Source organism: Solanum lycopersicum, chromosome 7, assembly GCF_036512215.1.
Source record: "Solanum lycopersicum chromosome 7, SLM_r2.1".
Classification (NCBI taxonomy): Eukaryota; Viridiplantae; Streptophyta; class Magnoliopsida; order Solanales; family Solanaceae; genus Solanum; species Solanum lycopersicum.
The window spans coordinates 50,364,984-50,390,998 of record NC_090806.1 but is presented as its reverse complement, the minus strand read 5'-3'; the positions used below and the strand labels follow the sequence as shown (position 1 = coordinate 50,390,998).

Genomic DNA, 26,015 nt, shown 5'->3' with positions numbered 1-26,015 from the left:
TAGAGGTAGGTTATGGTTTATTTCTATTTGATAGATAAACTCTAAAGAGCGATTGATATGTATTGAGTGATATTGTAAAGTTTCCTATGTACTTGATTGTGTGGTTGTATGTTTTGATTGTGTGGTTTGTGGTTGGCCTGAAATTATGAGATTGTTGAATTTCTACTCTTGAACCCTCTCTATTAAAATGACGCCTTGAATAAAGAAAACTTGATGAAATAAAATAATGAGATAATTGGATCAGAGTGTAACGTTCCGACACGGTATAATTTGATCGGAGTGTCACATTCCGACACGGTATTATGGGATCGGAGTGTCACGTTACGACACGATATTATGGGATCTGAGTGTCACGTTTCGACACAATTACATTAAAGGAAAGGAATCTTGAAGTAACTTAATATATTTAATCTCAAAGAACCTATTTCCAAATGAGTATGGTGTGGAGGCATGAGTCCTCATTCGTGTGCTTGATGTTGTGATTGATGGTGTACCTATTGTGTTGTTGTTGTTGTTAATGGTTCATGTGTTTGTTGCTTACCTCCTGTTAAGTATTGTAGTTCATTTTATATTATTATTCAATATATACAGATTTCTATTTTTAGTTGACCGATGATACCTACTCAATACGTGTTTCTTGTACTGACCCCTACTTGTATTTTCTTCTCTGTTCTTTTGTGGAGTGCAACAAGTTTACCATCGGCTTCTACTCGCCCTCAGCTCTAGCCAGTCTCCAGCACATCAGAGTTCAGGGTGAGCTATTAATTCTAGCTCGTGCTGGATTCTCTCATTCACGTCTTGATGTCTTTGAACTAGGACATGGACCATCTCTTTGCTTATTTTTGTTTGTTAAACACTCTTAGACTTGGTGATTTGTGGATAGATGTCCTTGATTTGATAACTTCTAGATTTTGGGGATAATAAGTGTTAAACTTTAGAAGCTTATTTAATTGGTTACATTAATATGTTTTGGAACATCCGCATTATTTTTGTTATTCGTAGTTGATCTATTGGTAAATGTTGGGGTTTAGATTTGTTGGTTCGCTCACCTAGGAGGTTAAGTGTGGGTGCCAGTCATGACTCGTTTTGGGTCGTGACATTAAGTTAAAACTAAACTAATAGACATTAAAAATTGTTATATTCTTCAAATATATTAAAATATATAATATCGTTTAGTTGGTGAATATAGTGTTGGAATTAAGTTAACATTAAACTAATTAGACTTAGAAAGTTATTAAGTTGATTTATTAAGTTAAAATTATTTGATGTTGTTTAGTTGGTGAATATAGTCTTGTAATTAATTAAAAACAAAACTAATTAGACTTAAAAAAGTGTTAAGTTCTTCAAATAAGTTAAAATATATAATGTGATTTACTTGGCGAATATAGTGTTGGAATTAAGTTAAAACTAAATTAATTAGACTTAAAAAGTTATTAAATTCTTCAAATAAGTTAAATGTATAATGTGGTCTAGTAGGTGAATATAGTGTTGGAATGAAGTAAAACTAAACTAAGTATACTTAAAAGGTTGTTAAGTTCTTCAAATAAGTTAAAATATATAACGTGATTTAATTGGTGAATATAGTGTTGGAATCAAGTTAAAATGAAATTAATTAAACTTAAAAAGTTGTAAAAATCTTCAAATAAGTTAAAATATAGAACGTGGTTTAGTTGGTGAATATAGTGTTGGAATTAACGAAAATCAAAACTAATTTAACTTAAAAAGTTCTTAAATTCTTCAAATAAGTACAAATATATAATGTTGTTTAGTTGATGAATATCGTGTTGAAATTAAGTTAAAAGCAAAACTAATTGGACTGAAAAAGTTGTTAAGTTCTTCATATAAGTTAAAATATATAATGTGGTTTAGTTGGGAAATATAGAGTTGGAATGAAGTTAAAACTAAAATAATTAGACTTAAGAAGTTGTTAAGTTGTTTAAATAAGTTAAAATATTTAATGTTGTTTATTTGGTGAATATAGTGTTTGGATTAAGTTAAAATTAAATTAATTAAACTTAAAAAGTTGTTAAGTTGTTTTAAGTGTAATGACCCGACAAGTCATATTTAGAAAATTTCATAAAAGTTATAGTTTTAACCCTCCTGATAGTTGTTCCGAGTCATTTATAATTAGTCGGTAAAGTTGATTTTTTTTAAAAAAAAACTACAGTTATCTAATTAATGGATATATATTAAATAATTTATTATATTGGTGGTTAATGGTCCAAGTCAAAATATTAAGTTAATACCCTCTATACTTTTAAATCTTTTTTTTAATAATAATAATAAAACAAACTCCCGGTTAGTATTTCATAACCCCTGCACAATCAAATCGGCGTCCAAGTTACATCGGTAAGAACTAAATTCTTAAATAATGATTTTGTATAGATGCATAATTGTGAAATTCTTTTATAACATAAATAATTAGTGGTGAAATAGGAAAAAAAAAGAAAGAGAAAATTGACTTTGAAGGGTTATTGTGCACGTGGATTCTAGCAATTTGTGTGGACATTTTCTAAAGATGATATATTGTGGCAATAATTAATATTTAAGTAAATTTCATTGGAAATTATATATATATATGTATAATATAATAATAGGCTAAGGTTGTGTTTATTTTTGTTTGCATTTTAATTTGAGAAACGGACTAGTTCACTGTTTTTTTATGTGCTATGTTTGAAAAGAAATTGTGAGAAACTATGTAGTAAATTAAATAGTCATAGAAATGAAAGCTATGAATTATAATCTTGACGAGTTAACCACTGGAAATCCTAGAATTTTGATATTTCTTTTTGGTGTAATGTATGTCAGTTTAAGATATTAAATCTGAAGGTCATTGGTGGCTTAATCGATTGTTGGGTAGGATTTTGTATTATGGTTACCATATTAAGATCCAAATGTGATATATTATGATGTGTAATTATATATATATATATTATATAAAAGCTTTAGGGTTAAAGGCTTGTTGAATCATGGGTTAGAGTAAAAGAGTTGAAAAGAAAGAAAATGGATCATAATTCTGATACGTAAATATGAATTCTTTCGAGTGTAATTTTTAGATTCTTAGTTATTCTATTATGGTTCAAATTTTAATATATTGGTATGTATATTATTTAAATATTGAGTGAATGATATTTTGTGAGTACCGTTTAAATTATGATATTGAAAAAAAAATTAGGATGAAATTCTAGACTTGAAACTTGGAAAATATAATAGTTGAAATGTTACTTGACATCAAGAATTACGAACTTGATTATAAATTTGGAGTAAATTTTTTTGGTTAAGATTAAACACATAAAAGTGTGAGTGATGTTAGTTCTGAAACCTTATTGTGAATATATACTTGATTAGATTCCATTGATTCAGGAGCTCAACGGAAAGTGAAGGCTCAAGTCCAAGAGTAATTATTCGATTGACTAAGGCAAGTGGATTTCTAAACTCTTGTTAAGCGTATGAATGTCGTGTATTTCCTTGTGTGATGTTGAGAATGATTTGGAGACTAGTTGCTTAGTTGTTGGTGTTGTATTCCTTTTTGTAAATTGTGCTTTGGTATCAAAATGTTTATCTTCTCATTTTCATTTGAGCATGTCATTTGCATTGTATCTGAGACATTGTTGTGGTAAGAGGATGTACCATTTCGAGGGTCGTACGCGCGCTGCGATGGATATCATATTTCGAGGGACGTATCATGTGCCGCGAAGGTTACTATTATTGAGGGTCACATCGTGCGCCGCGACAGATACATGGACAGATATGTCCCCCATGGGTCTCGTACTGAGAGACAGCGGGTGTGTATTGTTAAGAAAGACATGCATCATTATATTTCACATTGCATCTCATGGAATTTCACATTTTATTATTGATGAACTTGAACACGTGTTTTGCTTATCTTGTGATTGTTTCTCTGTGAAACTTGTGACTGTTGAATATTAAGTTGTTTTTGAGAATCTGTAAACTGATAGAGTGTGGTTATTTAGTTGTGTGTTTGGATAACTGTAACCTGTTAGGCTGTAGCATGGAGGTTTAGATAGGGTGTAAGGAGTACCCGTATTTTGTTCACTTAACTTGTGATTAGAGGTTTGCTTGTTCGGTACCGAGTGGTTTGGTACTCACCCCTTGATTCTACAAATATTTGTAGGTTACGAGCCCGAATTTTTGTGATACCTTCCATTCTCTTCATTTCCGAGGCATCTTGTGGAGGCTTGTGAGGTAGTTGGTTGTCATCTCAACGAACTTTACTACTCCAGTTTATGACTTTGTTTTTACTTGAAAGACAACTTCATTTTTTACTTCTATTTTGTTTTAATTCTAATATTTATATTAGAGGCTTGTGCACGTGACAACCTGGTTTTGGGATTTAATTAATATGACTTGGTTTCATAATAGAAATTGTTGTTGGATTGTCATTTACTTCCGCATTTTGTTAGATATTGGGTTTTAGGCTGACTTGTCTTAGTTGGATAAGACGAGTTCCATCACACCGATTTTTGGATCTTGACAAAAATGGTATCAGAGCCCCAGGTTCATAGGTCTCACGTGTATACAAGCCGAGTCTTCGTAGAGTCTCAGGATTTGTACAAAGACGTTTGTACTTACCTTTGAGAGGCTATAAGGATTACTAGGAAACTTCCTTTTATTCATTCCTTCTCATCGTGCGTAGTAACCTTCTTTAGTACTGAGTTGTTGTATACTCTTTTGACAGATGACGAGGACTAGAACTAATGTTATTGGTGGTAGATGGGAGGCACTACCCGAGGCAGTTGTTGAGGCCCCAGCTAGAGGTAGTGGTAGATATTGAGCTAGAGGTCGTGCTAGTAATGCGACAGTAGCTACAGGTCGTGGACAAGGAAAAGCACCAGTGATAGGTCGTGCTAAAGAGGTCTCTACAGAACTTCAGATTGATGGCAGAGAGGACCAGGTTCCTCCAGATCCTGTAGTCACACCGTTGCTTCAGGATACACTATTGAGGGTGTTAAGTGTGCTAAAGGGTTTTTCTCAAAGTGGTGGTGCGACTACCACACACATGACTTTCGTACTATAGAGGGGGCTCAGACCCAAGAGCAACAACAAGCTCCACTTGTTCAAGATGCGGTGGGAAACTACCAGTAGATCCCGAAGTTCAGAATGATGTTGCACCAGCAGTATGGGGTCAAGTTGCATCCATGGTTGTTCTGACAGAGGATGAGCAATGTAGGTATGAGAGATTTCGAAAGATGGACCCACCTCAGTTTCATGGTGGGAAGAGCGAGGACGATCATGAGTTTCTAACTACCTACCGAGAGTTACTAGAGGTGGTTGGATTAGCTGAATCACATTGGGTTCGATATGCTACACTCCAGCTTTGTGGACCAGCGAGAGACTAGTGGACGACTTATTCGGGGGTTTTGCCAGTTGGATCTCCTCCAGTGACTTGGGAGCAGTTTGCTAGTATATTCCAAGATCATTTTATCCCATGGAGCGTGAGAGTGGAGAGTCGCTTGAGGTTTGAGAGTCTAAGACGGGATGGTTTATTGGTTACAGAGTATGAGGTGCATTTTCGCAAGTTGTCTAGGCATGCGTTGGCCATTATTCCAAATGAGACAGAGAGGATCCGCAGAGTTATGAGGGGATTAACTTTCTCAATCAGGTAAGCTGTGTTTCAGGCATCTAGGGAGGGTGGCTTCTTTCCAGTCCATTGTGAGCGCCGCCAAAGAGGCGGAATTGATGGAGAGAAAGGAGTTTGGGGACCCTAAAAGGGCCCGTATATCAGGCCTGTTTCATGGAGCCTCATCTGGAGGTAGGGGATCACAGAGAGTGAGTGGTTCTTTTCAGCAGCGGAGACCTATTCATGCATCTATGCTGACATTTGAGGGTGGCCAGACATCTAGGGGTTCTTATAGCCCGGGTCAGGGCTCCTACGATTCACAGCAGCGAACTACAAGGCGAGGAAATTATTGTGGATTTTCAGGGTCCAATAGCAGCTCCCAGGTCAGAGATTTTTTTTTACTTCTGGAGGTCCCGATCATCTAATGCGGCAGTGTACTTCTCAAAGAGGTCGTGGTGGGCCTCGACCTAATTCTTCACTCCAGACTAGACCACCAACACCACGGTGTAGAGGTCGTGGAAGAGTTCAGTCACGTAGAGGAGATAGAGTTTCTAGTAGTGGTGTTGCTGCTCAGCAGGGTGGGGGTAGAGGTTCCACCCAGGGTGGAGGTGGACGAGAAGGCCACTACTTTGCATTCCCCGAGAGCCCTGAGGCGGAGACCGCTGATGCTCTTATTACAGGTATCATCCCTGTAGGCCATCGACCTGCGTCTCTGTTGTTTGATCCAGGTACTACATTCTCTTATGTGTCTATGTATTTTGCTTCTAAATTTGATATGATATGTTATAGCGTGACTGTACTTATTCGTGTTTCTACACCCGTGGGTAAAGCCCTTAGTGGTGGATCAAGTGTATCGATCATGTCTTGTTTCTTTGGCTAGGTATGATACTTGGGTAGACTTAATCATTCTGGGATGGTAGACTTTGATGTTATCTTGGGTATGGATTGTCTTTGTTCTTATCACGTTATCCTTGATTATAATGCTAAGACTATAACTTTAGCAACGCCTGGTGTTCCAAGGGTTGAGTGGAAGAGTGTTAGTGGTTTTAATCCTAGCAATGTTATCTCTTTCATTCGTGCTTAGAGAATGGTGGAGAGGGGGTGTTTATCTTACTTAGCATTTATTTGGGATAATAGTGTTGAATCACCTTTCATGGACTGTGTTCCCGTGGTTTAGGAGTTTCTCGATGTATTTCCTTCTGATCTTCCAGGCTTTCCTCCTGGTAGGGATATCAATTTCGCTATTGATTTGGAGCCAGACACTAAACCTATTTCTATACCTCCATATGCTATGTCCCCAGCAGAGTTGAAAGAATTGAATGATCAATGGCGGGATTTATTGAGTAAGGGTTTTAATCGCCCTAGTGTATCACCTTGGGGTGCACCAGTATTGTTTGTGAAGAAAAAAGATGGGACTATGAGGATGTGTATTGATTACAGGCAGTTGAACAATGTAACATTGATGAATAAGTATCCTCTTTAGCCTATTGATGACTTATTTGATCAATTACAGAGAGCATCATTGTGCTCCAAGATTGATTAGAGGTCTGGGTATCATCAGTTGAAGATTAGGGCATCAGATATCCCTATGACGGCATTTCGAACCCGGTAGGGGAATTATGAGTTTCTAGTGATGTCATTCGGATTGACTAATGCTCCCGTAGCATTCATGGATTTGATGAATAGGGTGTTTAGACCATACATTGATTCTTTGTTATTGTTTTCATCGATGACATCTTGGTTTACTCTAAAACTGAGGAGGACCATGTCCGACACCTGAGGATTGTACTTCAGAGGTTGAGAGAACAGAAGTTGTATGCCAAGTTCTCAAAGTGTGAGTTCTGTATTACTTCGGTGACATTTTTGGGACACGTGGTGTCTAAGGAAGGTATTACAGTAGATCCGGCAAAAATTGAGGCAGTTAGAGGCTGGACGCGACCTACTTCACCTACTGAGATTCGGAGTTTTGTGGGATTGGCAGACTATTATCGACGATTTTTCAGAGTTTCTCTATTATTGCAGCTCCATTAACTAGATTGACTCGACAAAATTTGTGTTTTTTCTGGTCTGATGAGTGTGAGCAGAGCTTTAGAAAACACAAGAGTTTATTAACTTCAGCTCCAGTGTTGACTCTACCTGAGGAGGGTGTAGACTTCACAGTGTATTGTGATGCTTCAGGAGTTGGATTGGGTGGTGTGTTGATGCAGAAGGGGAAAGTGATTGCTTATGCTTCTAGGCAATTGAAGTCCCATGAGAAGAACTACCCTACTTATGATGTGGTTTTGGCAGCAGTGGTACTTGTACTTATGTTATGGCGTCATTATTTGTATGGAGTGCATTGTGAGATCTTCACTGATCATCGGAGTCTCCAGTATATCATTAGTCAGAGAGATTTGAATTTGAGGCAGCGGAGATGGCTTGAGTAGCTGAAGGACTATGATGTGACCATTCTGTCTCATTCGAGGAAGGCCAATGTTTTACCGATGCTTTAAGTACGAAGACTCATAGCATGGGGAGTCTTGCATCTCTTAGTCGTGAGGAGAGACCATTGGCTATATATGTTCAACTGTTAGCTAACAGTCTTGTCCGATTGCAGATCTCAGAGGAGAGTGATGGGATGATTGCTTTTATTGAGGCTCAATCTTCTTTAGTCAAGTAGATTTGTGCACACCAGTTTGATGATGAAAAATTATGTCTCATTCGAGACAAAGTATTGCGTGAGGAAGCTAAGGAGGATGTCCTTGATTCTGATGGTGTCTTACAGATCGCAGAAAGGATTTGTGTGCCTAAGACAGGTGATTTGATTAGATTGATTCTTGAGGAGGCCCATTGTTCTCGGTATTCCATCCATCCGGGAGCGGCGAAGATGTATCATGATCTGAGTCAACATTACTGGTGGTGTGGGATGAAGAGGAATATTTCAGACTTTGTTTCGAGGTGTTTGACTTGCCAGTAGGTCAAGTGTGAGTACCAGCGACTTGGGGGTGTATCTTAGAGGATGCCTATTCCTACTTGGAAGTGGGAGCAGAATACCATGGACTTTGTTGTGGGTTTGCCTACCACAGTGGGTGGTTATGACTCTATTTGTGTCGTTGTGGATAGGCTGACGAAATCTTCCCACTTCATCCTAGTTCGGGTGAAGTATATGACAGAAAAGTTAGCCGAGCTATATATCAACCATATTGTACGACTACTTGGAGTTCCTATTTCTATCATATCCGATCGAGGTTCACTATTTACTTCTCACTTTTGGAAGGCACTACAGCATGGTCTAGGTACCTAGTTAGATATGAGTAGAGCCTTTCACCCTCAGACAGATGGTTAGTCTGAGCGGACGATTCAGGTGTTGCAAGTTATGCTTCGAGCATGTGTGATCGATTTCGGTGATAGATGCGATCGACATTTACACTTAGCAGAGTTTGCCTACAATAATAGTTATTACTGTAGTATCCAGATGGCCCCATTTGAGGCTTTGTATGGTAGACAGTGTAGATCTCTGATTGATTGGTTTGATTCGGCGGAGATGGACTCTTTCGATACAAACTTGCTTAGAGATGCTATGGAGCAAGTCCGTATGATTCAGTATAAATTATTGACATCTCAGAGTCGACAAAAAAGTTATGCGGACCATAGAGTTAGAGCCTTAGTGTTTATGGGGGGTGATCATGTTTGGCTCCGAGTATCACCCATGAAGGGTGTGATGAGGTTCGGAAAGAAGGGCAAACTTAGCCCTAGATTCATTGGACCTTCTGAGATTTTGAGCAGACTTGGAGAGGTGGCCTATGAGTTGGCCTTGCCACCTAGTTTGTTGGCAGTTCATCCTGTTTTTCATGTCTCTATGCTTCGGAAGTACATTCTGGATGAATCTCTTGTGCATTCACTTGATTCTATGGAGTTGGGTCCAGACTTGACATTTGAGGAGGAGCCTATAGATATTTTGGATAGGCAGATTCAAAAGCTTAGGACCAAGGAGATTGCTTCAGTAAAAGTGCAGTGGAAGCACCGATCGCTGGGAGAGGCAACTTGGGAGGTAGAGTCCGACATGCGTGCCAGATATCCTCATATTTTTTAAGCTTCAGGTACTTTCTTTCACTTTGTGTTCGAGGACGAACATGATTTTAAGTGGTGGATAATTTAATGACCAGAAAATTCATATTTAGAAAATTTCATAAACGTTATAGTTTTAACCCTCCCGATAGTTGTTCCGAGTCATTTATAATAAGTTGGTAAAGTTGATTTTAAAAAAAACTACTGTTATCTAATTAATGGATATATATTAAATAATTTATTATATTGGAGGTTAATGGGACAAGTCAAAATATTAATTTAATACCCTATATAATTTTAAATCTTTTTTTTAATAATAATAATAAAACAAACAGGAAACCTCTCGGTTAGGATTTCATAACCTCAGCATAATCAAATCGGCGGCCAAGTTACATCAGTTAGAATTAAGTTCTTAAATAATGATTTTGTATACATGCATAATTGTGAAATTCTTTTTTAATATAAATAATTAGTGGTCAAATAGGAAAAAGAAAAAAGTTAATGAGAAAATTGAGTTTGAAGGGTTATTGTGCACGTGGATTCTGGCAATTTGTGTGGAAATTTTCTAAAGATGATACATTGTAGCAATAATTAATATTTAAGTAATTTCCATTGGAATATATATATATATATATACACACACATGTATGTATGTATAATATAATAATAGGCTAAGGTTGAGTTTGTTTTTGTTTGCATTTTGATTTGACAAAGCGGCTAGTTCACTGTTTTTTTATGTGCTGTGTTTTACAAGAAATTGTGAGAAGCTATGTAGTAAATTAAGTAGTCATAGACATGAAAGCTATTAATTATAATCTTGACGAGTTAATCATTGAAAATCCAAGAATTTTGATAATTCTTTTTGGTGTAATTTATGTCAGTTTAAGATATTAATTCTGAAAGTCATTGGTGGCTTAATCGATTGTTGGGTACGATTTTGTATTATGGTTACCATACTAAGATCCAAATTTGATATATTAATATGTGTAATTATATATATATATATATATTATATACAATATTTAGGTTTGAAGGCTTGTTGAATCATGGGTTAGAGGAAAAGAGTTGAAAAGAAAGAAAATGGATCATAATTCTGCTACGTAAATATGAATTCTTTCGAGTGTAATTTTTAGATTCGTAGTTATTGTATTATGGTTCAAATTTAGATATATTGGTATGTATATTACTTAAATATTTGGTGAATGATATTTTGTGAGTACCATTTAAATTATGATATTGAAAAAGAAAATTGGGATGAAATTTTACACTTGAAACATGGAAAATATAATAGTTGAAATGTTACTTGGCATCAAGAATTACGAACTTGATTATAAATTTGGAGTGAAATGTTTTGGTTATGATTAAACACATAAAAGTGTGAGTGTTGTTAGTTCTAAAACCTTATTGTGAATATATACTTGAATAGATTCCATTGGTTCGGAAGCTCAACGGAAAAGGAAGGCACAAGTCCAAGAGTAATTATTCTATTGACTAAGGAAAGTGGATTTCTAAACTCTTGTTAAGCTTATGAAATTCGTGTTTTTCCTTGTGTGATGTTAAGAATGATTTGGAGACTTGTTGCTTATTTGTTGGTGTTGTATTCCTTGTTGTAAATTGCGCTTTGGTATCAAACTGGTTATCTCCTTATTTTCATTTGAGCATGTCATTTGCATTGTATCTGAGATATTGTTGTGGTAAGAGGATGTACCATTTCGAGGTTCGTATCGTGCGCCGTGATGGATATCATATTTCAAGGGACGTATCACGCGCCGCGAAGGTTACTATTATCGAGGGTCGTGTCGTGCGCCGCGATAGATGCATGGACAGATATGTCCCCCATGGGTCCCGGACTGAGAGACAGCGGGTGTGTATCGTTAAGAAAGACATGCATCACTATATTCGACATTGCATCCCATGGCATTGTACATTTTATTATTGATGAACTTAAACACGTGTTTTGCTGATCTTGTGATTGTTTCTCTATGAAGCTTGTGACTGTTGAATATTGAGTTGTTATTGAGAATGTGTAAACTTATAGAGTGTGGTTATTAAGTTGTGTGTTTGGTAAACTATAAACTGTTAGGCTGTAGCGTGGAGGTTTAGATAGGGTGTAAGGAGTACCCGTATTTTGTTCACTTAACTTGTGTTTAAAGGTTTACTTGTTGGGTACCGCTTGGTTTGGTACTCACCCCTTGCTTCTACAAATTTTTGTAGGTTACGTGCCCGGATTTTTGTGATACCTCCCATTCTCTTTGTTTCCGATCCATCTTGTGGAGGATTGGGAGGTAGCTGCCTGTCATCTCAGCGAACATTCCTACTCCAATTTATGACTTTGTTTTTACTTGAAAGACAACTTCATATTTTACTCCTATTTTGTTTCAATTCTAATATTTACATTAGATGCTTCTGCACGTGACAACCTGATTTTAGGGATTGAATTTGTATGACTTGGTTTCATAATAGAAATATTTGTTGGGTTGTCATTTACTTCCGCACTTTGTTAGATATTGGGTTTTAGGCTGACTTGTCTTGGTGGGATAAGACGCGTGCCATCACACCGATTTTTTGGTCGTGACATTATGTAAGTTAAAACATAGAATGTTGTTTATTTGGTGAAAATAATGTTGGAATTAAAAGTAAACCAATAGACTTAAAACATTGCTAAGTTTTTCAAATAAGTTAAAATATAGAATGTGATTTAGTTGGTGAATATAATGTTGGAATTAAGTTAAAACTAAACTAATTTGACTTAAAAATTTATTTAGTTCTGCAAATATAATAACGTATATAATGTGCTTTAGTTGTGGAATTTAGTTTTGGAATTGAGAAAAAACTAAATTAGTTAGACTTAAAAAGTTGTTGTTCTTCAAATAAGTTAAAATAACTAATCTGGTTTAGTTTTTGAATATAGTGGTAGAATTAAGTAAAAACTAAAGTAATTAGACTTAAAAAGTTACTAAATTCTTAAAATAAGTTAAAATATATAATGTGGTTCATTTCGTCAATATATTGTTGGAATTAAGTTAAAGTTAAACTAATTAGACTTAAAAATGTGTTAAGTTCTTCAAATAAGTTAAAATATCTAATGTGATTTAGTTGGTGAATATTGTGTTGAAATTAAGTTAAAACTAAACTTATTAGACTTAGATAGTTGTTAAGTTGTTTTAATAAGTTAAAATATATAAGGTGGTTAATTTGGTGAATGTAGTGTTTGTATTAAGTGTAAACTAAACTAAATAGACTTAAAAAGTTGTTAAGTTATTCAAATAAGGTAAAATATATTATGTGGTTTAGTTAGTGCATATAGTCTTAAAATAAAGTTAAAACTAAACTAATTAGACTAGAAATTGTTAAATTCTTTAAATAAGTTAAAATATACAATGTGGTTTAGTAGGTGAATATAGTGTTTCAATTAAGTTAACACTACACTAATTAGACTTGGAGCTCGTTTGGATGGACTTAGAAAAATAGTTATTAAAAAGTACTTTTGAAAGTGCCTGAACTTATTTTTGAAATAAGTAGTTATTTGTTTGGATAAAAATGTTGAAGTTAAAAAAGAAGTTGTTGATGTGTTTGACAAATAAGTGCTGGTAACACTTTTTTTAATAAAAATGTCTTAAATACCCTTAAAAGTTGTTAACATGATAAAAGTTGATTAATTTAATAATAATAATAATAATGTATAATATATAATAATAAATACATAATAATAATAATAAATAATAATATATAATATAAATGTAATGATCTTCGCGCGGCACGATGGATATCATATTTCGAGGGACATATTGCGCGCCGCAAAGGTTACTATTATCGAGGGTCGTGTCGTGCGCCGCGGCAGATGCATGGACAGATATGTCCCCCATGGGTCCCGGACTAAGAGACAGCGGGTGTGTATCGTTAGGGAAGACATGCATCACTATACTTGACATTGCATCTAATGGCATTGCACATTTTATTATTGATGAACTTGAACACATGTTTTGCTGATCTTGTGAGTGTTTCTCTATGTAAACTGATAGATAGTGTTTGTTGAGTTGTGTGTTTGGTAAACTGTAAACTGTTAGACTGTAGCGTGGAGGTGTAGATAGGGTGTAAGGAGTGCCCGTATTTTGTTCACTTAACTTGTGTTTAGATCTTTGCTTGTTGGGTAACACGTGGTTTGGTACTCACCCCTTCCTTCTACAAATTTTTATAGGTTACGAGCCCGGATCTTCATGATACCTGTCATTCATTTCGTTTCCGAGGCATCTTGTGGAGGGTTGTGAGGTAGCTGCTTGTCATCTCAGCGAACTTTCGTACTCCAGTTTATGACTTTGTTATTACTTGAAAGACAACTTCATTTTAAACTTATATATTTTTTCAATTTTAATGTTTACATTAGAGGCTTGTGCACGTGACAACCTGGTTTTTGGAATTGAATTAATATGACTTGGTTTCATAATAGAAATTGTTGTTGGATTGTCATTTACTTCCGCACTTTGTTAGATATTGGGTTTTAGGCTGACTTGTTTTAGTGGGATAATATGAGTGCCATCACAGCTATTTTTGGGTCGTGACAAATGGTATCAAAGCCCCAGGTTCATAGGTCTTACGTGTATACAAGTCGAGTCTACGTAGAGTCTCAAGGATCAGTACGGAGACGTCTGTACTCATCTATAAGAGGCTATAAAGATTACTTGGAAACATCCTTTTGTCCATTCTTTCTCATCGTGCGTAGTTACCTTCTTTAGTACTGAGTTGTTGTATAATCTTTTGACAGATGACGAGGACTAGAACTAATGTTGCTGGTGGTATAGGGGAGGCACTTCCCGAGGCAGTTGTTGAGGCCCTTGCTAGGGGTAGGGGTAGATCTCGGGCTAGAGGTCATGCTAGTAGAAAGATAGTAGCCAGAGGTCGTGGACATGGAGCAGCACCAGTGAGAGGTCGTGCTAGAGAGGTCTCTACAGAACCTCAGATTGATGATAGGGAGGACCAGGTTCCTGCATATCCTGTAGTCACACCCATGCTTCAGGATACATTATTGAGGATGTTAAGTGTGCTAGAGGGCTTTTCTCATGGTGGTGGTGCGACTACCACACCACATGACTCTCGTACTAGAGAAGGGGATCAGACCCAAGAGAAGCAACAAGCTCCAATTGTTCAGGATGCGGTGGGGCAACTACCAGTAGATCCCGTAGTTCAAAATGATATTGCACCACCTGTTTAGGGTCAAGTTGCATCGATGGTTGTTCTGAAAGAGGATGAGCAGCGTAGGTATGAGAGATTTCGAAAGATGGACCCACCTCAGTTTCAGGGTGGGAAGAGCGAGGACGCTAATGAGTTTCTAACTACCTACCGAGAGTTACTAGATGTGGTTGGATTAGCTGAGTCACATGGGGTTCGATATGCTACACTCCAACTTCGTGGACCAGCGAGAGACTGGTGGAGGACTTATTTGGGGGTTTTTCCAGTTGGATCACCTCCTGTGGCTTGGGAGCAGTTTTCTAGTGCATTCCAAGATCGTTTTATCCCATGGAGCGTGAGAGAGGAGAGTCACTTGAGGTTTGAGAGTCTGAGACAAGATGGTTTATCGGTAACAGAGTATGAGGCGCGTTGTTGCAAGTTGTCTAGGCATGCGTTGTCCATTATTCCAAATGAGACAGAGAGGATCCACAGATTTGTGAGGGGATTAACTTTCTCTATCAGGTCTGCTGTGTTTCGGGCATCTAGGGAGGGTGCTTCTTTCCAGTCCATTGTGAGCGCCGCCATAGAGGTGGAATTGATGGAGAAAGAAGAGTTTGGAGACCCTAAAGGGGACTTTATATTAGGTCAGTTTCATGGTGCCTCATTCGGAGGCAGGGGATCATAGAGAGTTAGTTGTTCTTTTCACTAGCTGGGACCTATTAATGCTTCTATGCCGACATTTGAGGGTGTCCAAACATCTAGGAGTTCTGATAGCCCGGGTCAGGGCTCGTACGGTTAATAGCAGCGACCTATAGGGCGAGGAAATTATTGTGGGTTTTCAGGGTCCACACAGCAATTCCCAGGTCAGAGATTTTGTTTTACTTATGGAGATCCCGATCATCTAATGCGGCAGTGTACTTCTCAAAGAAGTCGTGGTGGGCCTCGACCTAATTCTTCATTCCAGACTAGACCACCAGCACCACAGGGTAGAGGTCGTGGCAGAGTTCAGTCAGGTAGAGGTGATAGAGTTTCTAGTAAAGATGTTGCAGCTCTGCAGAGTGGTGGTAGAGGTACCACCCAGGCTGGAGGTGGATGAGGAGGCCACTGCTATGCTTTCCCGGGGAGACCTGAGGCGGAGACCTCTTATGCTGTTATTATAGGTATCATCCCAATATGCCATCTACCTGCGTCTTTGTTGTTTGATCAAGGTTCTACATTCTCTTATGTGTCTACGTATTTTGCTGCTAAATTTAATATGATATATGATAACATGACTGTACCTATTCGTGTTTCTACACACGTGGGTAAGCCCATAGTGGTGGATCGAGTGTATCGATCCTATCTTGTTTCTTTTACTGAGTATGACACTTGGGTAGACTTAATCATTCTGCGGATGGTGGACTTTGATGTTATCTTGGGTATGGATTGGCTTTCTCCTTATCATGGTGTCCTTGATTGTAATGCTAAGACTGTGACTTTAGCAATGCATGGTGTTTCTAGGGTTGAGTGGAAGAGTGTTAGTGGTTCTTATCCTATCAAGGTTATCTCTTTTATCCGTGCTCAGAGACTGGTAGAGAGGGGGTGTTTGTCTTACTTAGCTTTTATTCGGGATACTAGTGTTGAACCACCTCCCATGGACTCTGTTCCCGTGGTTCAAGAGTTTCCTAATGTATTTTCTTCTGATCTTCCGGGTGTTCCTCCCGATAGGGATATCAATTTTGCTATTGATTTGGAGCCGAGCACTAAGCCTAGTTCTATCCCTCCATACCATATGGCTCCAGCAGAGTTGAAAGAATTGAAGGATCAGTTGCAGGATTTATTGAGTAAGGGTTTTACTCGCCTTAGTGTGTCACCTTGGGGTGCCCTCGTATTGTTTTTGAAGAAAAATGGATGGAACTATGAGGATGGTATTGAATATAGACAGTTGAACAAAGTAACAGTGAAGAATAAGTAACATCTTCCCCGTATTGATGACTTATTTGATCAATTACATGGAGCATCATTGTTCTCTAAGATTGATTTGAGGTCTAGGTATCATCAGTTGAAGATTAGGGCATCGGATATCCCTAAGATTGATTTTCGGACCCGTTATGGGCATTATGAGTTTTTAGTGATGCCCTTCGGATTGACTAATGCCCCGTAGCATTCATGGAGTTGATGAATGGGGTGTTTCAACCATACCTTGATTCTTTTGTGATTCTTTTCATCGATGACATCTTGGTTTACTCTAAGACTGAGGAGGACCATGTTCGACACCTGAGGATTGTACTTCAGAGGTTGAGAGAAGAGAAGTTGTATGCCAAGTTCTCAAAGTCTGAGTTCTGGCTTACTTCTGTGAAGTTCTTGGGACACGTGGTGTCCAAGGAGCGTATTAGAGTAGATCCGTCCAAAATTGAGGCAGTTAGAGGCTGGGCACGACCTACTTCACCTACTGAGATTCGGAGTTTTGTGGGATTGGCAGGCTATTATCGACGATTCTTTCAGAGTTTCTCTACTATTGAAGCTCCATTAACTAGATTGATTCGACAGGATGTGCGTTTTCAGTATTTTGATAAGTGTGAGCAGAGCTTTCAAAAACTCAAGACTTTGTTGACTTCTGCACCTGTGTTGACTCTACCGGAGGATGGTGTAGACTTTACTGTGTATTGCGATGCTTCAGGAGTTGGTTTGGGTGGTGTGTTGACGCAGAAGGGGAAAGTGATTGCTTATGCTTCTAGGAAATTGAAATCCCATGAGAAGAACTACCCTACTCATGATTTGGATTTGGCGACTGTGGTATTTGTACATAAGTTATGGCATCATTTTTTGTATGGGGTGCATTGTGAGATCTTTGCTGATCATCGGAGTCTTCAGTATATCTTTAGCCAGAGAGATTTGAACTTGAGGCAACGAAGATGGCTTGAGGTGCTGAAGGACTATGATGTGACCATTCTGTATCATCCAGGAAAGGCCAATGTTGTGGCCGATGCTCTGAGTAGGAAGACTCCTAGCATGGGGAGTCTTGCAGCGCTTAGTATTAGGGAGAGACCATTTGTTAGAGATGTGCAGGTATTAGCTAACAGTCTTGTCCGCTTGCAGAATTCAGAAGAGAGTGATAGGATGATTGCTTTTATTGAGGCTCAGTTTCCTTTGTCGAGCAAATCCGTGCACACCAGTTTGGTGATGAAAAAGTATGTCTCATTCGAGACAAAGTATTGAGAGGGGAAGCTAAGGAGGTTGTTCTTGATTATGATGGTGTCTTGCAGATCGGAGGCAGAATTTGTGTGCCAAGGACAGGCGATTCGATTAGATTGATTCTTGAGCAGGCCCATCGTTTTCGGTATTCTATCCATCCGGGAGCGGCGAAGATTTATCATGATCTTAGTCAGCATTACTGGTGGTGTGGGATGAACATAGATATTACAGACTTTGTTTTGAGTTCTTTGACTTGCCAGCAGGTCAAGTGTGAGCACCAGCGGCCTAGTGGTGTATATCAAAGGATGCTTATTCCTACTTGGAAGTGGGAGCAGATTACTATGGACTTTGTTATGGGTTTACCTACCACAGCGGGTGATTATGACTCAATTTGGGTTATTGTTGATAGGCTGACAAGTCTGCCCACTTCATTCCGGTTCGGGTGAAGTATACGGCAAAAAAGTTAGCCGAGATATATATCAGTCAGATTGTGAGACTACATGGAGTTCCGATTTCTATCATATCAGATCGGGGTTCACTATTTACTTCTCATTTCTGGAAGGAATTACAACATGGTCTGGGTACTCAATAGATAAGAGTACAACATTTCATCTTAGACAGATGGTCAATCTGAGCGGACCATTCAGGTATTGGAAGATATGCTTCGAGCGTGTGTGATCAATTTTTGTGCAAGATGGGATCGACATTTACCCTTAGCGGAGTTCGCCTATAATATGATTTATCCCTCTAGTATCCAAATGGCCCCATTTGAGTCATTGTATGGTAGGCGGTGTACATCTCCGATTGGTTGGTTTGATTCAGCGGAGTGGACTCTTTGGATACAAACTTGCTTAGAGCTGCTATGGAACAAGTCCGTAAGATTCAGTATAGACAGTGGACAGCCTAGAGTCGACAAAAAAGTTATGCAGACCGGAGACTTAGAGCTTTAGTGTTTATGAATGGTGACCATGTTTGTCTTCGAGTATCACCCATGAAGGGTGTGACGAGGTTTGGAAATAAGGGCAAGCTTAGCCGTAAGTTCATTGGACCTTTTAGGATTTTGAGCCGACTGGGAGAGGTGGCCTATAAGTTGGCCTTGCCACCTAGTTTGTGGTTATTGAGTTGTGTGATTGGTAAATTGTAAATTGTTAGACTGTAGCGTGGAGGTTTAGATAGGGTTTAAGGAGTGCTAGTATTTTGTGCACTTAACTTGTGTTTAGAGGTTTCCTTATTGGGTACCGCGTGGTTTGGTACTCACCCCTTGCTTGTACAATTTTTTGTAGGTTACGAGCCCGGATCTTCGTGATACCTGTCATTTTTTTCGTTTCTGAGGCATCTTGTGAAGGGTTGTGAGGTAGCTGCTTGTCATCTCAGATAACTTTCCTACTCCATTTATGACTTTGTTTTTACTTGAAAGACAACATCCTTTTAGACCTTTTTTTTCAATTCTAATGTTTACATTAGAGACTTGTGCACGTGACAACCTGGTTTTGGGGATTGAATTAATATGAGTTGGTTTCATAATAGAAATTGTTGTTGGATTGCCATTTACTTCCGCAATTTGTTAGATATTGGGTTTTAGGATGACTTGTCTTGGTGGGATAAGACGAGTGCCATCACACCCTTTTTTGGGTCGTGACAGTAAAATATATAATATATAATATATAATAAAATAATAATAATAATAATATTAATTATAATAATAAAATATAATATTAATTATATCTGGATGTTGACTAGATCTAGATATATTAATAGAACCTTATACAGAAATCATGCATCTAGCATAGATATGAAAGGTAATTAGCCGGACATAGTCATAGCGTCAATAAAGGAAATAGAATAATAATAAAAACTAGCTTTGAATTACCTAAGATATCACACCGAAGCTTGTACTATTATTTCTTCACAACATAATATTTTACAAGAGAGAAGAGAGAAGAAAGAGAAGAGAGAGAAAATTAAAAATTCTATGAAAGAGCGTCTGCCTCTTATCTGAGGGAGAGTGCTCCTTATATAGGCAAATTATAAACTAAGTGGGTCCCTTATCTGGTCCCCTTACACACTATTTTTACTGTTTTACTATTTTTCCTTTTGCTTTCATCCTTATCTGGTCCTCTTGGTCCTTAATAGACTGTAGAAACTCTTATACTTTATCAAGATCATTTTCTGTCAAGCTTATCTCTTGATCATCATATTGGGCATCTACAATATCATTGTTGGTGCCAATTTTGCATTGAAGTATCTAATTTATCGAATTCTAAGAGGTTTTGTAGTAAATTCCTCTTAACATCATCAAGATATTCATTAATCATTTCATCTTTATCTCCTTCTTGAATATAGATTCTTCTGGCAATATACTTGATAGAATTTTCAGCTGACAACTTCTTTTGGGGTATGTCCTTGTATTCTATAATCTTTGTTTTTATTTGATCTACAAGGTCTTGGCCATGAGGTTGAACAGTTTTTGGGTCTTGTCTTGTGTGTTTATCCTAAAAGTTGTGGTAATAAGTCCGATAAAGACAATGGGTTTTTTTTCTCCGGGGTATACCCTATCTCTGGTATCCATTTATGAATCCATGGTATAGAAAATTTGATAAAAAAGTACTTTTAATCGATTTTTTCTTAATTATCGATATGATCTAAATATAAATTAGTTAGAAAAGGGGAAACTTTTACCCACTCTTTGTAAAGATTTAAATAATTGTTTGGTAAAATATTTACCGAAGGTCCATGGTAATTCTACCAATTGATGAACCAATTTGGGACAATTTATTCAAATACTTTTGCACAAATTTTTATAAACAAAGTGTGCTTATGTTTATCATTGTTATAATAAAATATTTTATGGAAGGATTGAATATAATCCCAATAGGTAAAGTTCATACTGATTTTGTTGACATAAACTTGCTTTTCTTGCATAGTGGATTTTCCCATTCTTCTACAGATATATTCTGTTTAATAATAAATTTAGACAATTTATAAACTTCTTTTTCCTGTTCTGAAGTAAAGTGCTGGAATTTCGCACTTCATGTATGAACTAGAAGCCTCGCAATATGATTGAGTCTTATAAGATTCTCCGGGGAAATATAAACCCTTTATTGGATACCTTTGGAATATCTTCCAAGGTTCATTACTTATCTGAATATCAGAGTTTTCCGAAAGAAATATGATTTCTTTGGCAGTTGCTTTTTCAGAGCATTTTTGCATATCGCCCTCTTTTGCTTAAGAATCATAGGTATCACCTTGCTCTTTTGTTTGCAGATATGCTTGTAATTGCTCATATAATGGACTATTTATTGGAATATTCTTTAAATTGATAGTTGAAGATGATGATAATGTCTCATCAATTTTTGAATTAACCAGTCTCTTATTTCTCAATATTATTGGAAATGATGAGTCGTATGATGACCTTTGAGATGACTAAGAAGTCAATCTTCCTCTTCCTCGATTTCTACCCCCTCTGCCACGTGCTTGTGACCAGGGAGGAGGGTCATTTCCTCCCATGTTGTACTAACAAACTTAGTAGTGATAATCAAAATAATCATCAAAGTCGAGGTAATAAGGTCTAATGACTTCTTCATAATCATGTATAGAAAAGTAAAAGTCGTCTTGTATTATTGACCGTATTAGTTTGTCAAGAATTAATTCTTGAATATCTTTTTCTAAAGGGAGTACCTTTAGAATGATAATTAGAGATCTATCATCAAATAAAAATGCAGAATAAGACATACTAAAATTTTTTGTCTAGGAGGTTAAATATTCCCTGGATAAGAAGTCTGGGAGGGAATTATCAATTCCTTTTTTATAATGAATTTCAAAATCAAAAGGGGCTAGTTGTGCCTGCCACCTAGCAAATATCAACTTCGAAGCATAGTGTTTGTAATCTTTATCAAACATGTAATTAAAAGATTGGGCATCTGTTCTAATAAAAAAAATTATTGTAAAGATCATCTTGAAACTTGAAGACGCATTTAACAATACAAAGCATTTCATGGGCTATAGTCGCATATTTGCGCTGGGCTTCAGTCCATTTTACCTGAATGAAAACGAATAAGATATTCATGTTTATCATGAGGGTTAACTTGTTTAAGAATTCCTCCATAACCAATATTTGAAGCATCAATTTCAATAATTTTGGTCCATACTGAGTTAGCAAGAGTTAAACAAGGTAAGGTTTTAATCCTTTGTTTAATGCTTTTGACAATCGTAGTAAGATTCCCATTCCAAGGGCATTTATTACCCTTTTTTAATAAATCTGTCAAAGGTGCAAGATCTTTAGAAAGATTGTTATAAAAAGGGAAAATGTAATTTAAACTTCCAAAAAATCTTTGTAACATAGTCCTATCTGTTATAACATCAGGAAACTTTGACGCAAAATCAATAGATCTCTGAATAGGAGTAATTTTTCCTTGACAAACTTGATGTCCTACAAATTGAACATCAGTATGAAATAAACTCATTTTTGATTTAGAGATAACTAAACCATTGTGTATAACAATTTTCTTGAAAATCTCAAGATGCTTAATATGAGATTCAAGAGTTTTTGAATAAACTAAAATATCATCAATATAACTAATTATAAAATTCATAAATGGATTAATAATATCATTCATAATCTTCAAAAATTCAGACGGCGCGTTTTTCAAACCGAATGACATAACATTTCATGCATATTGGCCAAAAGGAACATTGAAAGAAGTTTGATAAGTATGTTCCTTAAAAATCTGAGTTTGCCAATATCCTGACTTTTAGTCAAAGTTAGAAAATATATTAGCATCATATAACCTTGATAAAAGATCTTTTTTATTTGGAATAGGATATCGAATCCATGTTTAAAGGTTTATAGTTTATAACTAACCTGGGAACACCTCTTTCTTGTTCTGCAGCTTTATTTACATAAAAAGTAGTACAAGACCAAGGAGATTTTAAATGGTTTATTAATCCTTTCTGTAATAAATTATCAATTTCTTTTTTCAAAAATCCACTAATTCAGCATTCATTTGGCAGGGACGAGATTTAGTGTGAATATCATTTTCAGAAAAATTATCTAAATATGGCAGAGTAACTATATCCTTTTTCCTGTCCCAAAAAGTACTTGGATGGTCTGCACAAATGTCAGCTGCCATTTTCCCAGAATTCAATTTAATTTTTTCTTGTATTTTAGCTGATCGAATAGATTCTGAAATATTCATGCTATATTTTTCCATTTGTAAAGAATCAATATATTTTTGTTATAAATGGATCAAAGAGTTAATATCTCTAGTGACTGGTTCAGTTATAAATTTAAAATTAATAGTTTAACCATTATAATATGCTGGAAAATCTTTTGCATTTAAATTTCAAAAAGGATAGATAACATTTATAAAAGGATTTTCAAGAATTATCATAGGATGTAATTGATTTTTAACTAAAAAGAAAAAATGAGGAATACTCTCACGACCCAAAAATGGACGTGATGGCACTCGTCTTATCCCACCAAGACAAGTAGGTCTAAAACTCAACTACTAAAATATAATACGGAAAGTTTACTATCAACTTACATTATACCCCAAAACCAGGTGGTCACGTGTACAAGCCTCTAAACTATTACAATTGAATCAAATGGAAATATAAGTCTCAAATGAAATTGTGTCTAGAAGAGAACAAGATCAAAACTATGAAGAAAGAGAGTCCGCTGAGACGACAAACAGCTACCTCACAAATCTCCGAGAAGCCTCGGAAAAGAAGAAAATGACAGGTACAACAAAAATCCAGGCTTAATAACCTACAAAAAAAATTGTAGAAGCAAGGGGTGACTACCAAAACACATGGTACTCAACAAGTTAACCTCTAAACACAAGCTAAGGGGATGAAATACGGGTACTCCTACCACCCCACCCGAACCTTGAAAACTACAACCTGCGTAAAAATCAGCTAAACCTAACAACTCACAATTTACACAGCACATAGCCTTACAACAACACCTAGACAAGTTACATCTCCTCAACAACGATACTTGGACAAATTACATATCCTCAACAACAACAGTTTGGTAAATTACATATCCTGAAAAACAACACTTTGACAAATTACATATCCTCAACAATAATACTTTGCCAAATTACATATCCTCAACAATAACACTTTAACAAATTTTATATCCTCAACAACAAGCTCAGTATTGATCAATCACAAGTTCCACAGAAAGGCATTCACAAGATCAGCAAAACACAATATCAAATTCACTAATGATAAGCATGTGCAATGCAATGGAATGTAATGTAAATTATAATGATGCATGTCTGACCTAGTGATACACACCCACTGTCTCTGAGTCCGGGGCCCATGGGGGATAAATCTGTCCATGCATCTGTCGTGGCGCATGATATGACCCTCGATAATAGTAACCATCGTGGCGCGCGATACGTCCCTCGAAATATACTATCCATCGCAGCAAGCGATACGTCCCTCGAAATGGTATATCCTCTTATGTACTCATTCTTTCTCAATGCACATAATACTTGTCAAGAAAAATGCCTCAGAATAATGCAGCTGACAAGTTCATAAAAATAATGAGGAGATTACCATATTCATAACATCGCACAGTTCACAATCACACAAACTATTTTGTTGATGCCATGGTGAAGTTATCTGGCTTCACTCCCTCCACCTCTATCACAAAGTCTACCACTTCCTGAAAGGATTTTGCTGCAGTAGATACCTGTAAGGCTGGAATCTGCAAATCTGACCATAATCCCTTCACAAAACGGTGAATCCACTCTTGTGGACTGAAGCAAAGCTGGGTGGCATACCTAGATATTGCATGAAACTTAGCCTCATATGCAGTAACCGACATCCTACCTTGCTCTAGGCTTAGGAACTCATCTCTCCTTCTATCCCTCAAAGTCCGGGGTATATACTTCTCCATAAACAAGCTAGAGAATGATGCCCAAGTCATAGGTGGTGCTTGTGCTGGTTGACACTCAACATACGATCGCCACCACATTTTGGCGTTCCCTTGAAATTGATAGGTCACAAACTCGACGCCAAATCGTTCTACTATACCCATCTTGTGTAGTAGCTCATGAAAATCAATCAGAAAATCATAGGCATCCTCAGATTCAGCACCCTTGAAGACTGGAGGTTTCAATTTCAAGAACTTACTGAAAAGTTTATGCTGATCACTTGTCATTATAGACCCTGTAGTCAACCGAGGAAACGTGCCTATTTCCAATGAGGCATCCATGCGGGGAGCCACAGTAGCTGCATGCTGTACTCCCGGAACCTGAGGTGCTGGTGCTGAAAACACTGGAGGCGTCTGACCTTGATAAAATAACCCGCTAAGATAAGCAAGAACCTAATTAATCATCTGTGGGGTAGGTTGGGGAGGTAATTCCTCACTCTGCACTTGTTCATTCTCCCCTTCCTCACCCTCTCTTAATGCTTTCTCAGTCGGTGGAGGAGTCACCGCCCTAGTACCAGATGGGCCAGGTGCTTGTCCTCTTCCTCTAGAGGACGTCCTCCCACGACCCCTTCCGCGGCCTCTTGCCACTGCTCCTCTTCGAGCTACAGCCCCAGTGGCTGGCTCAGACTCATCTTGTCTCGCCGGTGTTGGTGTTGGCGCAGTTGTTGCTTTAATTCTAACCATCTGCGAAATAGAGTGAAGTCCTATAGCCTCTCAAAGAAAAGTAAAGGCGTCCCCCTACTGTTCCTCAAGACTCTACTAAACTCGTTGTTGTGTGATTAGACCAACGACCCTAATGCTCTGATACCAAGTTTGTCACGGTCCAAAACGAGCCGCGAGTGGCACTCACACTTATCCTACTATTTGAGCGAACCAACAATCTAAACCCCAACATTTCAACTATAATCAATAGAAAATAATGCGGAAGACTTAAAACTCAATAATATAACCAATAAATAACTTCTAAAATTTATCAATTATGATCCCCAAAATCTGGAAGTATTCACCACAAGAACATCTATCCTTAAATTACTAAATCTAAGAGTATCTTAGAAGCAAAAATAACTAAACACCTAGTCCATGACAGAACTTCAAGGCATG

At 37.1% G+C, this 26,015-nt stretch overlaps 2 protein-coding genes across 2 annotated transcripts; both read left to right on the top strand.

The window, feature by feature from the left end:
- Positions 1-9,035: 9,035 nt before the first annotated feature.
- Positions 9,036-14,837, top strand: LOC138337482 (uncharacterized). Its single transcript, XM_069287395.1, has 2 exons — positions 9,036-9,611; positions 14,391-14,837. Exons 1-2 carry the CDS (start codon positions 9,036-9,038, stop codon positions 14,835-14,837), a joined length of 1,023 nt encoding a protein of 340 aa, XP_069143496.1.
- Positions 14,838-14,852: 15 nt separating this feature from the next.
- Positions 14,853-15,479, top strand: LOC138337481 (uncharacterized). Its single transcript, XM_069287394.1, has one exon. It carries the CDS (start codon positions 14,853-14,855, stop codon positions 15,477-15,479), a length of 627 nt encoding a protein of 208 aa, XP_069143495.1.
- The last annotated feature ends 10,536 nt before the right edge of the window (positions 15,480-26,015 follow it).